Source organism: Octodon degus, unplaced genomic scaffold (assembly GCF_000260255.1).
Source record: "Octodon degus isolate 3935 unplaced genomic scaffold, OctDeg1.0 scaffold00138, whole genome shotgun sequence".
In the NCBI taxonomy this organism is placed as follows: domain Eukaryota; kingdom Metazoa; phylum Chordata; class Mammalia; order Rodentia; family Octodontidae; genus Octodon; species Octodon degus.
Genome location: NW_004524714.1, coordinates 5,584,372 through 5,601,275, shown reverse-complemented (window position 1 = coordinate 5,601,275; position 16,904 = coordinate 5,584,372). Strand labels below are relative to the sequence as shown.

The 16,904-nt window shown below is 57.7% G+C and overlaps 1 protein-coding gene across 2 annotated transcripts in view; it reads right to left on the bottom strand.

Moving 5' to 3' along the window:
• The window catches only part of Nr5a1 (nuclear receptor subfamily 5 group A member 1), a 21,144-nt gene that overhangs the window by 1,792 nt on the left and 2,448 nt on the right, over positions 1–16,904 (bottom strand). The window contains exons 2-6 of one of the 2 annotated variants that reach the window (XM_004641586.1): positions 15,994–16,110; positions 15,783–15,924; positions 13,363–13,988; positions 7,460–7,579; positions 5,989–6,136 (exon numbers count right to left, since the gene is read on the bottom strand). In XM_004641586.1, the coding sequence (XP_004641643.1) occupies positions 5,989–6,136; positions 7,460–7,579; positions 13,363–13,988; positions 15,783–15,924; positions 15,994–16,095 (1,138 nt within the window). In that variant the 5' untranslated portion in view covers positions 16,096–16,110. Of the gene's footprint in view, positions 1–5,988; positions 6,137–7,459; positions 7,580–13,362; positions 13,989–15,782; positions 15,925–15,993; positions 16,111–16,904 lie in introns of those variants that run through there. The other variant, XM_004641587.2, reaches the window with a different exon arrangement.

Genomic DNA, 16,904 nt, shown 5'->3' with positions numbered 1-16,904 from the left:
ACAACAATGGGCATCCACAGTCCAACCATCACCCAGGAGGAGTGATCCTGCTGACACCTGGCCCACTATGACCCCAACACCCTCCTCCTCCAGGACAAGGGGGGGGGAGCGGCCACCAATTTCCTGTCGCCCACGTCCTGGGGGCGCACCTTGCAGGTGTCCCAACTCCTACACTGCATTTCCAACCCGTGGCTGCCCAGCAGGAGCCCACAGAATCAGCCCCTGGCCGGGTCCCAGCTCACCCTCCCAGAGATGTGGCTCCTCAGAAAGTGGTCAGCTAGCCCTCTCCCTCCCACCGCAGCCTGAACCTGCTGCTTCAGGGAGCCCCTGCCCCCTAATCCCTCCTAACACCCACTGCGCCATGAAAGCTTGGCAGCCCTGGCAACCCTGATCCCCAGCCGCCCTCAGTGCGCCCACGATTGCCTATGTTGTCCAAACTTGGATTTAGGGAAACCTGAGCTGGCCCAGGTCATATGGCAGGCCTCCTGGTCCTCCCTTGAGTAAGGGAGCCAGGATCATTTTCCTTCTTGAGCTCCAGGGTCACCATGAGCCTACAAGGCATGTTTGTACCAATGAGAGAGAATTGCCCCCTTGTCTATAGAGATACAGCTAGATTCAGCCCCTAGCCCTTCCCTGCCTTGGAGCACTTGTGCAGTGAACAACCCACTCAACTGTACATGGCAGCTTCCTCACTTGACTGGACATCACAAGGCACATGCAAAGGGAAGTTACTTCACCTGGCTGAACTCCTGGAAACAAGAGTCCCAACCCCTCCACATCACAGTACTGTCCCATCTGTCCTTACTTCCCACAATCCCTGAGGCTAGCAAGTGTCCTAACACCATCTCATGACAATTTACCAAGGAAGACCAGAGAAGGACAGTGATCAGCTCAAGGCCACACAGCAGTAAAGGGGCCAAGAGGAAGAGTGGGGGTGGTGAGGGCTGGCTAGAAGCTACAGTAGCACAGGGGAGGGCGGGGTCTGGGGAGGGCCAGGGCCTCAGCTTTACCAGGATTTACTGTTCTCAGTAGCAGTGTGCAAGGGACGGCAGGTGGGGCGGTGCAGGGGGTGCAGGGAAAGGACAGGTTTCAAGGACAGACCCCTGGCAGCCCTCTGCTCCTGGGTCCCTGCAGACTGAGAGCCCCAGGCCCCCATGAAGCTAGCCACAGGGTGGGAGACATAGGCACAGCCCCTGGTGGCTTCCATTCCAGAGTCAGGATCCACTTTTCTCACCACACATTAGACATCCCGCAGCCCTCAGCTAATGCCACAGAAGCCAGGAGGGCTGGGATGCAACCAAGGCTCCAAGTGCCGGGGCAGCCTGAACTCCCCTGGGGTTCGGGCCTGGTGGACACAGGTCTCCCAGGCTCCAAAGCTAAGCCCTTCACAGGGGATGAACAGAGCTGGGCACAGGTGCCAACAGGGCCACACCTAGGGAGGGGACCTGCTTCGCATCCATCTGACCCATGCCTGGGCTCCCCTGGGCTTCAGACTCAATGCCACCCCTCCCTCACCTTGAGAGCCTGGGTGATCAGGAGCATGCTGTGCAGATTCTGAGCGACAGGGATGTCCCAGACATCAGGTGTCCGCCCTTCTTTCCTTAGACACAGGGCAGGGCTCATGAAGACCTGGAGACACCCTCTTAATGTTAGGGGCCTCCAATCCCCGCTATACCACCAGCTGGATGCCCCTGTGCAAGTCACTTTCTGCTGCCTCAGTCTCCCATCATCTGCAAAATGGGGACAAACGAATCTGTGCCCCACAGGGCGGCCAAGAGCTCATGCGCCCAGCTCTGGGCTGCCAGAGGTGTGGGGCAGGAGCACGCGGTGGAGCCGCCTGTGTCCCCAGCCTGCTCAGCGCCCTAGGTCCCAGAGTTGGGCGGTGGGTGGCGGGTGGGGCCGAGTGATGGCACCCCCACTTCAGGGAGCCGCCCGCCAGCGCTGCGGAGCTCTGGGGCCCCCAGGATCTCAGAAAAGCCCCCTTTTCACGGTTTAATTGAATATTTGAATAATCCTTTCATTCCAGCGAGGCATAAAGAATGTTGTCCCAATAGCGGTGACTCAGGCAGGCGCCCCCGCGTACAATGGCCCCTCGAGTGCCGCTGCTATTGAGGCCGCCTTTTGTTGGCGGGGAGCAGTGGGTAAATTGCGAACGCTTAAGGGAATGCTGCTGCGGCGCCTCAATGGAAATCAGGAAATCGAATGTTAGGTCAATCCATTAAGCTTCGATTAAGTCCTCGGCGGAACAATGCCCGCCGGGCCCATCTTCATAAACACCGCGATTGCCAGGAGAGAGGCACTAATTTTAATTAAACCTCCTTACCTGCCTCCGAGCCCGCCCGAGACGGCTATTTAAACGCCAAATGGCACCCCTCTACAGAGGCCGAGGAGGAGGAGGAGGAGGAGGAGGAGGAGGAGGAGGAGCAGCAGCAGCAGCAGCAGCCGCAGCAGCAGCAGCAGCACACAGGGCGGAGGCTCTGGGGGCGCAGGCAGCATGCACATTCAGCTGCCCAACCCTGGGAGGTTCTGCCCACCCAAGGTGGCACCTGGCCCACCAGCTCGAGGCCCCAGGCGCATGGCCATCCCTCTCTGGGCCCTGGTTCCCCTGAAGCCTGACTCTGGTGGCCCCGGGAGGCGGGGAATCATGGGAGGAGTGCCCTGTTGGAGACTCAAATGGTCCTAGTTACCCCAGGCTGGGCTTCAGCTTCTTGCTGGGGCTCCCATCACCCTCTGCTGTCCTTTACCCAGGCCACAGCCACAGTCAGGGAGGACAAGATGCAAATGATAAGATGCAAATCAGCTCTGATAAGATGCAAATCCGATCCTGTTGCTCCAGCTTCTGGTCCATCCCCAGCAAAGGTTCAAGGAACTTGGCCTGGTGTTCAAGGCCTGGCACAGCTCAGCATGTCCACTTCTGCCCCTCCTGCCGCACTGAGCTTTCAGAATTCCCCAGCATCTTGTGCAAGCTGTGCCTTTTAGGTTCCAGCAGCCTTTAATGCTGCCGCTGGCTTTGTTTTGCCCAGAACACACGTCTACTCATACTGTACCACCCAGCTCAGATGCCTCTCAACCCAGAAGCCCTCCTGGACAGCCAACGCAGACCTGGCCCCATCCTGCAGGTTCCCGCCCAACCTGGAAGCTGCCTCCACAGGCCTCTGCTCCAGAGCTTCCATTCTCACTGCTCCAGTAGGTCTCATCCCCCTGACTGCCCAGGCTTACCAGATCTCCAGACTGCCCACCCAGCTGGCCCTGACACAGCAAGTGACAAAGATGGAAGCCACGCCCACAGGCTGGCTGGCTCAGGCACTAATGTGTCATTTGTTCACTAGCTTAATACGGATGATCATGCCAACCACACCGGTGCACTCTGGGGGATGCAGGCCAGGTGGCCAGTTCTCTCACTACCTCCTTTGCGTTAAGATAAGGGCCACTATGGTGGCCATTATACAGATGGGAAAATCAATGCAGGGAAATGGGGGGACTTGCCTAAGGGCATAAAGTCAAAGAAAGCAGAGTTAGAACCCAGGAGGCCATCCCTGTGCCTGTCCTTGTCCTGCTCACCCTGCCCTGGGCACACAGGTGTGCAGATGTGGGCCACTCAGCGCCGGCCGGGCCTATCATTCCCAAGCACCAGGGATTGGTGGAAGAGGAACTGGGTTCTTCAGGGAACACCCAAGACAGGATGGAGCCCTCTCCTATGACCCCTCCCCAGACCTTCCAAGGGGCCTCTGATAGAGTCACGTAAAGAACTATGACCCAAGCCAAGCAGGGAGGTACATGCCTGTAACCCCAGCACTGTGGGAGGCGGAGGCAGGAAGACAGCAAGTTTTAGCGCAGCCTGGGCAATTTAGCAACTTAGAAAGACCCTATCTTGGGCCCGGGGAGATAGCTCAGTAGAATAAGCACTTGCCTTGCCAGCACAGGATCCTGACTTCAATCCCAGGTACCACAAAAAAAAAAAAAAAAGACCCTATCTCAGTGGGCATGGTGGCTCACACCTGTAATCCCAGTGCTTGGGAGGCTGAAACAGGAGAAGCACTACGAGTCAGACCTACATAGTGAGACCCTGTAGATCCTATAGACCCTGTACTAAAAATATTTATTTATTTATTTATTTATTTATTTATTTATTTATTTATTGTGGAGCCAGGGATTGAACTCAGCCCCTTGTGTTTGTCAGGCAAGCACTTATTCAACTGGGTTATCTCCCTAGCCCCCTAAAAATACATTTTAGAAAAGAGAAAAAAAGAAAAGAAAGAAAGACTGTATCTTGGGGCCGGGGAGATGGCTCAGTAGGATAAGCACTTGCCTGACAAGCACAAGGACCTGAGTTCAGTCTCCAATTCTGCCAAAAAAAAAAGAAAGAAAAAGAAAAGAAAAACCCTATCTCAAAATTAAAAGGCCAAGAGCTAGATACAGCTTAGTGCAAAGGCTCTGGTTCTATCCCCATAACAGAAAAAAATCATCAACAGCACCCTATTGCCCTAGGCCCCTAGATTCCACACCCCAATTCCATGCACCTGCAAGCACCATGGCCCCCTCTAAATCCCACACGTTCCCCATCTCCTGTTATTCCCAGCTGCACACCAGGTCTGAACATGTGACCCACAAAAACTCAGCCTTCACATACGGCACACAGACTCACATGGCCTGTAATTCTGGCCCAGGTGGGGTTCAGAGCCTGAATCTCTGGGCATGCAGGGCACAGGCAGGGCAGCCTCCCTGGGCCCCAGCCTGGTGGGGCCCTGAAGCTCTTCCTAAGTGGAACACAAGCTCTGGCTCTTCCCACAGTGGCCATATTCTGCCGCCCCTTCAGGGCCCTGCAGGTGTCAAGAGGCAGTTCATCCTGCCCGCCAGGAGACCCACTCTCTGTCCCCAGGCAAAGAGCCATGTGGGCACCCCAGCCTCAGCACACTGGACACCCATATTCTGCTTGACTCCCTTTTCTGCTTCCCAGCACCTCAGTCCCCCACTCCCTGGTAGGCAGTTCTTTGCCAGAATGTGGCTACAGTGGCAATTGCCACACAGGTAACATCTCAATCCTGCCCCTCCCCAGCTGAAAACACTCTTCTCTGCTCCAACCTTCTATGCCATATTATTCTGCTATAAGATTTCATCTACCCAGAGAACTCCTACTTATTGTGCAGAACCCTGCTCAAATAGCCTTCTTCTAGGCAGTTTTCCAAGCAAAGCCTTTGATTCTCACCCCAGTTTCCTGAGCCACGCCCATCTATGTCAGTCCTAACCTCAGGGATGCGGGGCTCCCCCAAACGGAGAGCACCTGGAAGCAAGGAACAGCCCCAACAACACCGCTGGGCATGGGGGCAGCACTGGTGATGGTTGGTTGGATGCTGAGCCCACAGGGAGCAGGGAGACTTGAGGGATTCAGGCTAGGGTGGGGTGGAGGGTACAGGGAGGCCCTAGCAGGTGGGCTGGGCTCACCCTCTCCTAGCCCTGCCTCCTTTTCCTCCTTGCCCCTTGTCACCCTCTTCCTGACCAGGTCTTTCATCAACCCTAAACATCTCTGGCACACCAAGAGATCTGAGAGGCAGGGAGGTGGAGCCTTTTTGTTCTGTGTCTTCCCCACCGGGCCTTGTATGGTGCAGATCCTCACAACTTCTTGTAGGATGAATGAATGAATGAATGAATGAATGAATGAATGAATGAATGAGTCAGCAAAGGGGTCATAGTCCCAAAGAGCTCCAAATCAGAGGGTGGGTCCCTGTGGATCAGGGATGAGTGAAAGCAGGGCCTGCAGGTGCAAGCCAGGGAGGAGAAAGCAAGGCATGTGGGTGGCAGGATGATCTGAGGTGGATTCTCAGGCAGGTTCCTTGCCCTGCACCCAATACCCCACACAGGGCAAGTCCTTGATGGTGCCCAGGACCTGGGGGTCACCACACCACGGTCCTGAGCTTCAGCAGGCAGCAGCCCTCACACCCTGCCCACTGCAGCAGGGGCCCTGCCCACCCTGGTGTAGAGCCCACTTACCAAGGCTGAGGAGGATAAGGAACTTGAGGCAGACGAACTCCTGGCGGTCCAGCTGCAGTGCGTGCAGCTGCAGCACTAGCTCCTGCGCCCGCAGCACCAGGCTGTGCAGCAGCGAGCCCGCCTGGGCAGCCACCACACTCAGCTCCACCTGGGCAGTGAGAGGGAGCAGGTCAGGGGCCTGGTGCCGGGAGAGTGGCTCGAAACAGAGGCACAGCAGGAAGCTTTGATTGGGGTCCTGGCATCCTAGATGCCCCAAGCCCTGCAGCTGATCCAGGTTGCCCCTGCTAAAGGCCCCTCCAGGCTCTCCCCATGGATGGCAGCAGGTGACACCAGGCAGGTGGGCACCTCGAGGGAGCTGACTGTCAGCAGGCCCAGAGGGACAGAGGACTTCTGACTGTACCTCTGCCCTACCTGCTGAACCACAACCTCTAGTCACTGCTCACACACACACACACACACACACACACACACACACACACACACACACAGGTGTATCCACAGGGCAGTCCCTGCTCCAAGCAGCAAAGATGCACACACTCACCAGGCCACCCCTGAATGGTCACTCAGAAACACGGGCACCGGCCTATGTTTGTTTGCCAGCACACTTGTGTGTGCAGAGATCTGCACAGTAAAACACAGGTGTGTGCATGCACAGGGCATCTGTATGGCCACAGGGTCACCTGTATGACCCATGTGTGGACACTCATCTCAAACTGTCCCCTATGGCCTGAGCCACCAGGGTGAGAAGTGACAATGAGGATCAAGGCAGGGAAAAGAGCCTCCATTTCCTGCCACCAAGGTAGACCCTGGTCTCCACCTCCCTCTCTTCCCTTTCCCCTACACATGCTCTAGCCAGTTGAGGGACCCTCCTTAAAGGTGTCTTCCCAGCACCCCCATTCTGAGCCACTGCTATCCTCACTTTCTCCCATCCTGCTGCCTCCTCCCATGGCTCTGTTCCTCCATAATCCCTGCTTTAAGGGGCCCTGAGCTCTGGATCCTCCTGTCTCCTTCCTTCCTGCCTGCCTGCCTGCCTGCCTGCACTCATTCATTCATACATTCATTCATACACTCATTCATTCATGCATGCATGCATTCTGGAGAGCTCTGGGCTAAGAGGTCTTCCTGCTAACCCCAGCCAGCCCTGCAGCCTCATCTTTTACCTGACCCCACCCCTGGGCCCCCGCAGCTGTTCTGAACCCTACTTCAGAGCCTTGGCTCCGCTGTCCCCACCTGTGTGTCACCTCTCATTGTCCTACCAACTCTGATTTTTCTTGTGGATCTACTCTTAGGCGACCCAGGGGCCCCCAAGAGCCTCTCTGATCACCCCCCATTGCAGGAGGCCCCAGGCCAGTGCTGGCCTCACAGAGGTTTGGCTGTGGATGTCTCCTGAGCTCAAGGAATTCAGGACACCCATAGTCAGCCAGCGGAGTCTTGGGACCCAATCCAGAACTCTGGACGCAGGGTCGGTCACCTCCTGCCCGGTGACCAGCAGGATGCTGCCCTCCTTGCCGTACTGGACCTGGCGGTAGATATGGTCAAACACCAGCAGCTCACTCCAGCAGTTCTGTAGCAAGGTCATCTGGTCAGCCACCTGCAGGGAGGAGCCACATGGGATCTAGCTGGACACTGTCCCCCTCTTCCCCCAGCACTCAGAGACAGCCCAGCGTGTGGCCCAGGCAAGTGACTGCTCCTCTGGGCCCTGTCTGTCCCTTTGCCTACTTCATATAGTATAGCAGGAGGCCAGCGACATAAGGACAGGAGCACTCAATGTGTGCGACCTCAAGCAAATCCCCAACCTCACTGCACTTCAGGACTTTTGTCTGGAAAGTGGGCCAGGTGCTCACTCTTAGGGTGGCTAATGACCCAAGAAGCACTTGGGAAAAGCCATTATCCTGTTAGCATGGTGCACATGTGTGACAGCCACAACCATTCCAACAGGAGTCATGAGTTGGAGGGACAAGTGGGAGTGGAGGGAGCCTGGGTGTCCTGCAGAGATCTCAGGCCCAGAGAAGACAGGAAGGCCCCCCGGGGCCATGGGCAGAACAGGGGTGGGTGGTGGAGGGTAGCAGTCAGAGGACTGAAGGAAGAAAATAACAGTGACTAGGGGGTAGATTCTGAAGACCCAGGCTATAGAAGGCACCCAGTGAGGGGTGGGGACAGGCCCTGTGGGGATGTTGTTGGGCCCTTGGGGGTCTCTGCATTCTAACACAGCCAGGATGGACTTTTTTTTTTTTTTTTAAAGCTGGTCTTGGGCCAGAGAGATGGCTCAGTGGAATAAGTGCTTCCCTGGCAAGCACAAGGACCTGAGTTCAATCCCCGGTTCTGGGGAAAAAAAAAAAAAAAAAGCTGGTCTTGAACTCACTATGCAGCCCAGACTGGCCTAAAACTTGGGGCAATCCTCTTGCCTCAGCCTCTTGAGAGCTGGGATTACAACTGTGTGTCATCATGCCCAACAGGGGTGAACACTCATGACAGTGGCAAATTCTACCCAGAACCACAGAGAGCCAGGCACTCTACCAGAACCTTTCCTTTTCACATAAAGGGTGAGCTTCCTAGAGAGGCAGAGCTGGGCCAGGGCACAGCTGGCACCGCAGGTCCACAGTCTCCAGGGACACACTAAGCCTTTCTGGATGTTCAGAAGAACTTAGGCATTACAAGTCCTCGTAGGAAGGCACGGGGCAGATGTGGCCCCTGTCAGCACCCACAGTCACCGGTCTCCAGCCGGCCCCGTGGAGAGGCAAACACATGGGCTAACGATCCTTGCACTGCAGCCCCACCACACTGTAGAACACGGAGAGGTGAGGGAACGTCCCGCCATCCAGGGGTCACCATTTCCTCCAGGCCCGTCACCCGCTCCAGGAAGCCCCCCAGAAGGCTGATGAGCAAACACAGCTTGGCAGGACAGCCACTTCCCCCCCACAACCCTGAGACCCAGCAGTGAGGCCCCTGGTCACAGAGAACCTGGCCCAAGCCTCAAAAATGCTCTGTCTTCTAGGGACAGAACCTCCTCCCAACCCCTGCAGGGGGAAGTCCGGGGACCTGTGCCTGGGATGAGCAAGGAGGTGACAAGAGAGAAAGGTGAGCAGCTGGCCCCACAGCCTGGGCATGTCTGCTTCAGCCTACGCGGCCAGACCAGCCAAGAGCAGAGGGAAAGGTCTCCCATTTGTCCTGCCTCACCACCATCTCTCCCTGCCCCACAGCCCCACCACTGCCAAACAGAAACCCAGCCAGGGGCTACACTGTGCCCCAACTGGTCTCACCCATGCCCATGCAGTTAGGGCAGAAGCCTCCCAGCTAGGAAGGAGTAGGGCACGGGCAGGGCACACCTACCCTTGGGAGAGTGCCTTCCCCATTTACCACTCACTTAACATGATGTCCCACTTTGGGGGAATGCTGGGGCCCAGGTGGCAGGTACCTGCTCCGGGCTCAGTGTTGGCAGGGAAAACTTCGGCCCATCTTGTGTGACCCAGAATGGAAGCTATGTGGAGCTGGGCCCTGGCCCTCGCCCATGGTGAGCCCCGGAGAACAGACACCATGTGCCCAGATTGGAGGAAGGGGTAGCAGAGGAGAGATAAAGGGGAATTAGGAGATAAGTGGGCTGAGCTTAGGAGAAGCAGAGGGGTCACAGTGACCTGGCTGGCCCAGCCCCAGGAGCCGACACTGTCCTGGACATCAGGGCAGCAGTGGCAGAGAACTGCAGGGCAGTGCCCACGCTTGGACACGATGCCTGTGTGAGCCCCCAGACAGCCCCATGTGCTCCTTGCCCTCAAGTCCAGCTCTGTGCGATGGGAGAGCCTATCCCTCCCTCTCTGGGCAACAGAAAACAGGGACACCTGGTGCCAGTCACCAACAGTGCCTGTGGTGGACCTGCGGTTGGCCCTCCCAGGGCCACTGCCTCAGCTGTTCCCTAGGCAAACTTTCTTGCCAGAATTCAACTGCTCTGGGATGGACAGGTGGGCAGACACATAGCACTGTGCTCTCTTCCTCTCAATTGTTTGTCCCTGTTCTCAAGATCCCTCATCCCTGCCCTCAGGGCCCCTGCCACCCTGGGAGCAAGGACAATTTCAGTCTGTGCCCTGGGGTCCCTGCCAGCCTGGTCCACCCCTCCTACAGGACAGCCACAAATCTCCCTGGAGCCTGATCTCTGCAGCCTGCGCAGGATGGGGTATTTATGGGTGCCGCCCTGACCTCTCCCCCAGCCCCGTCGGGAGCCCCTGGGGTCTCATCCATTTGGCAGCTGAAGGCCAGGGGCTCGGTAATTCTCCAATGGCTGACATGCCACAGGCTGTCCCTGGGTGAGTGCCACAGGGCCGTCATTTGTCAGCCCAGGACTGACAGAGTTACTGTGTTTTAAAGGCAACCATAGAGCTGTGGAATTAGATCTGTTGCCAGCAGGGGCCTCTGAGGGGACACAGAGGGTGAATGATGTCAAGATAGGTCGTGATGCACCTCCCCTCTCCAGCGACCCTGTGCTCTCTCCTCTGGGGCTGCCCTTTCCGAAACTGTCCAGAGAGGCTGACTGCCCCGGGTCCTGCCCTGCTGGGTAGCAGGGAAAGGCTGGTTTCTGGCACATTGCTTGAGGGGTCCAGGCTGAGGAGGTGCTAGGAGCCTCTGCCTGCTCTCTTCCCAGCCAGGCCTGGACACAGCCTGCAGGAGTACACTGGAGGGCACAGTGCAGAGTAGACAGCGCCACCAGGACCCACAGGCTACCGAGGGCACTTCCTGGGCATCCCATGCTGTTTCTGGCTCATGCAGCCCTCACGGCACCCCCCCGGGGGGGGGACTTTTTTTAAACTCCCCCCAGAGGCACAGAGTCACTTGCCCAATATCGCATAGCTTCTAAGCAGCAGAGGTGGAATCCGACCCCAAGTCTCTCTGACTCTGGCCTTTGGTATTGACTTCTGTGCCCTGGTCACAGAACGTGCTCTGACTGTGGGAGGTAGGGACATGGACACAGGGACAGCTGACCAAGCTGGGGAAGAGGAGGAAAAAGGGAGGAGGGAAAGCCTCAGACACATCCCTGACAGCCCAGCTAAGACTCCATCCTGTCCCGCCATGAGCAGAGGAAGGGGTGGCGAGACATCACAGGCGTCCATTACCCCCTGCTCAAGGCCCACTCCTGCTCCACACTGATTTCACTGACTCCAGTCTGTTTCCCGGGGCTACCATATCTGGGTTTCCATTTGCGCTGTTCCTACTGCCAGCTTTCTGGGCACAGCTCATTCCAATGTCCCCAGTTCATAGAGGGCTGCCCTTTATGAGCCGGACAGCTTCTCCCCTGTCTGCTGAGACCCAGCTGGAGGAGGGGACTTGGATTGTGGGCCAAAGTGAAGAGCAGTGTCACGCAGAGCCTTGTTGCCTTTCTGCACCCTCCCCATGGGCGCTGCCAGCAGACACTCGCCCAGGGCCCACTGGGCCAGTGGCAAAGAATGTCCACATGGCCACGGGAGTTGCTGCCGAGGCCAGGCTGGTGCTAATCTGCAAGGCTTCTTAACTGAGGTGGAGACTGTGGCCCATAGGTCTGGGTTCCATATAGGAGAGGTTCTGGGAAGGGGAAGCAGGAAGGTTTGGGCCACAGAGAAGCCAGAAGCAGGAAAAAACACTCAGCAAACTCAGGACAAAAGCCCTTCCCATTCTGTGTGAAACCCTGAGACACCAGGAAGGCGGCCAGAGGAAGTGCCCTGCCTCTGCATCCAGGGTCCAGAGGCTGGAAATGGCCTGTTCTTCCTCCCCTTCGCACAGCGCCTCCATGGGAAGTCAGCAGGGCAGGCTGGCAACCAATTCACGGGCCTTGGGGTCCTCAGCCCAAGTAGGATAGAAGGCAGGGAAGTGTCCGATGCCTGCCTTCTACCCCATCAGTAAGGTAGGCCCAGACAGGGCATGTAGGAGGGGCCTGGGGTATGGACATGTATGAGTCCCCAGGCCTCAGCCATGACAGGCCCTCCATGCTAGGGTTGAAGCCACTGCCAACAGTGTCTGGCTTCCGGAAGCCTCCAGCACTCCTAGGGCTCCTGTGGTACCGTAGGGCTTGGAAGCCCACCTTGCTCCCCCTCTCTGCCAAACAGGTTGGGCAGTACCCCTGGCCAAGCCAGCAACGTGCCCAGAGGAAGCCCAGCTCTGGCTGGCATCGGGACCTACAATGCTGCTCAAGATTGCCATCACCTGAGTGTTTACAGTAGCCTGGAACAGCCAGGGCAGCTCCCTTGGGAAAGGTGATGCTGATGGGCCTGGGCTCACACACAACTGCACAAGGCTAGGTCAACAGGTCTTGGCCACGCATTCAGAGCTGCTGGGAGGCTTCCCAGGGAGCCAAGGCACCGAAGGGGCAGCTCTTGGGTACTCAATCTATGCTTCTTTAGGGGAGGTGGATGGGAAGTTCTTCCCTATGTCTGGCCTCAGTTTCTCTTCCTGCTGTCCTACATACTGTAGCCTCACACACCTTAATCTCAGAAGAATAAGGCTTTGAGGTAGAGGAGGCTGCTTCATCTAGCCGCCCAGCTCCTACTGCATATGTACAAGCACACAAACATGCATACAAGCACACACACACACACACACACACACACACACTAAAGCAACTACCCTACACCAGAGATGGCGCAGGCCAGTGGGAGCTTTCACCTTAGCCAGGAAGGAGAAGGTCCATACATGTTCCAAACTCAGCCCAAGAGACCGGTCTCTGATATCTCAGGCTGGCAGGGATTGACAGCCTTCCTGAACAGGACAGGACAGGCTGGCACCCTCCTGACATTGGGCTGGGGTTCTGATGGATAAGACTAGAACCAGGTAATTCTTTCAGGGAGACTACAGTTAAAAAAAAAAAAAAAAAAGGAGGGGGAGACGCCCACAGAGACTTAGACCAGGAGAGAAACAGAAACTACAGGAAAACCCAGAATCAAGCCATGCAAGGTCACACAGGCTGGTCACCCCAGCTCTCTCATAAGGTAAAGCAGGAGGATCACAAACAAATTTGAATCCATCCTGGCCAACTTAATGACCTCCTGAGACCATGTCTCAAAATAAAGGTGGTCACAGACCTAGCTCAGTGCAATCCCAATACCAAAACAACCAGACGCAGACACAAGCCAAGGGGTGGGAAGGAGACAGCCACAGAGACTGAGGCAGAGAGCAAAGAGGCAGAAGCAGAGAGGCATAGACTCCAGAAACAGAGAGGGAGGGGGAGGAACAGAGTGGGCGGCGGGGGAGGGAGGGGGCAGCGGGGCATCTGGGAGGTGGTGACCCACCGGAAAGGCTTGTCAGCGTCCTGGTGGGGCCCTGTGGCCCAACACCTCCCCCAAAGCCAGCCATCTGGCAGAGAGGCAGAGTGCAGGCAGCACTGGGGGGCGGGAGGGTGGAGCCGCGAGGAGGACTCACCTCCAGCTCCTTGAACACCATGCAGCGGCGTGCCCAGTCCACGATGGAGATGAATGTCTGGTCTGCCATCCTGCACAGCAGGCTGAAGGGCGCCGGCTGGTCGGGGCGGCCCTTGGCCGGCTCCTGCAGGCAGCCCACGATGCGGGCCCGCACTTGGTCCTCATCAGGCTCCAGCTGCAGCAGCTGCAGGATGAGCTCAGGCATGCTCGGGCCGCTGGAGAAGGGCTCTGGGTAGCCATAGGGTGGCCCAGGCTGCGGGGGGCTAGCATAGGGTTCCGGGTACTCAGACTTGATGGCCCGGCCGGGGAAGGAAGGGTAGAGGTAACCAGCCAGTGGCCCGTGGGTGCCAGGCACGGCCATAGGCAATGCTGGGGCTCCAAAGTCACCCAGTGGCCCCGTAGGTGGGCCAGATGCCAGGCCCTTGGGCTCAGGTGAATGCAGGTTGGGGGGCAGCATGTAGTCCGGAGGGGGAGGGGGAGGAGGAGGCACCCCCATTGGGGGCCCTGTCTCCAGCTTGAAGCTGTTGGCCCGAATCTGTGCCTTCTTCTGCTGCTTCAGTGCCCGGTCCCGCTTGTACATGGGCCCAAATTTATTCCGGCCGCCCCGCATGCGGTCAGCACGCACGGCTGTAGGCAGGAGCAGAGAGTCACACACTGCCATGCCACCGATCTTCCCAAACAGATCTGTGCCACTCTCCTGCTCCCACTGCCTGAGCAAGGTCTGTCTCCTTAGCCTGGCATTTAAGGCCCTGCTCCACTTTCCAGGGTCTCCCTAGTGAGAACTGAGGTCCTTTCTCTCCCAGACTCACTCTACTCCTCTGCCTGGCACCTCTTCCTCTTCTACCCGGACATTTCTGCTGTCACAAACCCATTTTTTTCTTTCATTTTTCTCTCCATTTTTTTTTTCTTGTGCCTCAGTGTTACCATCTCTAGGAAGCATTCCTGGGTTTACCCAGGCAGAATTTACTATCCTTGCCCCAATGTCTTGCTGAGTGAATCATGCCCCTACCCCCGCTGCTGAGTTTGTCCTCTAGGTTGCTGGCTGAGATCTCCTGGGGCTCAGCTTTGAGAACAGGTGATGGGACCCAGGAGGGACATGGTAGCAGGAACAGGGTCCTGCTCAGCTTTGTTCAAAGATAGTGCCCAGTATTCAGCTGGTTATCAGCTGACTGACTGACTGCCTGATTCTTTGAACCCTTTACAAAATGGCACTGGCGTCAGTATGCAGCAGAGTTTGGGGCTGTTTGCAGCCTTATGCTGAGGAAGCAAACCTCCCTTACTGACCAGATATCCCTCTGCTGGCCAAGAATGTGTTGCTAGGCTGCCCCAACAGGTGCATCTCTGCAGCTAGATCGTGTCCCCCTCCCCTGCTGAGACAGGATGGCTGCAAGAAAGGCAGCAAGAGCAGGAGAGAAGCGAAGGCTCAGCAGATGTGACACACCTTCCCGCCACCACTGGCATTTCTGGCCCTCAAGACATAGGGATATGGGCTCTGGGTCAGACCAGGGTGTCCCCCCAGATCCACAGCCCCTGCTCTAGGTCCATGGCCTTCAGAGACCCTTCTCTGTTGTTCAAAAACTTTAGCCAAAACCCCCAAAACTTTAGCTAACAGCTGTGGACAGGGTGCATAGCGGCAGGCGTAGGCTCCCACCCACCCTCAGAGAGCTGAAATTTCTCCTGAAGCTCCCCTTCCGCTAGATGACAGTGAAGGCAGGAGGCTGAGGTGGCCTGGATCCCTGGCAGTGACTGTCCCTCACTCCCAACCTGCCGGGGGCCTGGTTGAGAACACAGGGAGGAATCTCACCCATTACTGTTGAATGAACTGAGGGGCCCTTCAGGTGGCCAGACAGAAGGGCAGGTTGGACAATGATGTGGATAAATAATAGAAAGTATAATGATAATGAAAATAGCTAAGCTGTGCGCTATTTACTAAGGACCAGGTACCTTCAGGTTTTTCTTGCTTTCCCTCAGTCCTCGAAGAAACCCCGGAGTACCAGGAAGGCACTTCTCGTAAGCCCTCACCACTTTTTTAGAAGGAGAATCCGAGGCTCACAGAGGTTAGGGAACTTGCTCCTGTCCCCAAGCCTGTACGGGCACCACTGGGACTTGGACCTGGTAAAGGGATTCAAGCTTTGGCTCTGACTGGTGGGGGTGTTGGGGTGTGCCAGGCTCTGTCTTGGGGTGGGGCCTCTCTGGGCCTCGGAAAGCAGCCCCCGGGGTTCCATATGTACATTTCACCTGCCTGCTCGCAGCCTCGCTCCCTCTCCCAGAAAAGCTCGGGCTCTAATGTTCCCACCACCGCTGGGGGCCACTGCCTGGCCCAAGAAACTTGTCCCCGGCCAGCCGCACTCTCTTCTAGCTCCTCTCCCCGCCCTGCTCCCTCCCCTGGCCGGTCCTTGCTCCCAGGCCGGGCGGGCGCACCTTCCAGGCGCATCCCAACCGTCAGGCACTTCTGGAAGCGGCAGAAAGGACAGCGCTTGCGCTGCGTCTTGTCGATCTTGCAGCTCTGGCTCTCGGTGCACGTGTAGTGCTTGTTGTTCTGCACGGTGCGCTTGAAGAAACCCTGCGGGAGGAAGAGGACGGTCAGCCCACCTCGCCTGCGCCCCTGCCCGCGCCCGCCTGCGCCGCTTACCTTGCAGCTCTCGCACGTGAGCAGCCCGTAGTGGTAGCCCGACACCTTGTCCCCGCACACCGGGCATAGCTCGTCCAGGTCCTCGTCGTACGAATAGTCCATGCCCGCGGCGTCCGCCTGTGGAGAGAGGTGCGGTCACGGCCGACGACAGCCACCTGGCCCCGCAGCCCTTCGCCCACCACCCTCCGCGGTTCCGACCGCGCCGACCGCTGGCCCTCGAGTCCCAGGCGCTTCGATCTGATTCGTTCGTTTGAGAACAAAACCCCGATTCTGAGAAAACGAGATCGGTTAAGGCGCCAAGGAGACAGGCGTGAGGGGACCTGGGCCGAGTGGGGAGGGCTGGCAGCTACAGGGAGGTAGGGATTGAGTCGGGAGGGACGAAGAGACGGGCAGGAACGACAGCCAGGGCCCCCGACCAGGCTGTTCCGCGGAGAGCGAGCGGCGACAGGGACGCAGCGAGATGCGCGGAGATCGGTGGGTGGGTGGCTGATGGGTGGACGGAGAAGTGGCCGGAGGGACGGACGGATCGGTGTGGGGTGGGTGGGTGGACGACCGCTGCATGCATGGACAACGAAAGGGACGGATCGGAGATCCGGAGAGACAGAGGCCCAAAGAGGAAACCTGCAGAGACACGGTGAGAGCGAGACAAGACGTAGACCGAGACACCCGGGACACGAGGTACGGGGGGGACAGAGACACTGAGAGGAAACCTGGAGAGATGGAGGCGCCCGGCCAGAGGGCCGCGCCGAGGGGCGGAAAACGACGGCGCCGGATTCGAAGCGCCCAAAGGCGCCCAGCGGCCACCACCGGAGCCCACGGGCCCGGAGGGACAAAGCCAGGGCGCCGCGACGGCCCGGGAGCGCCGGCGCAGCCCGAGACGTCGGGCACGGGAGCCGCGCGAGCTCCGAGAG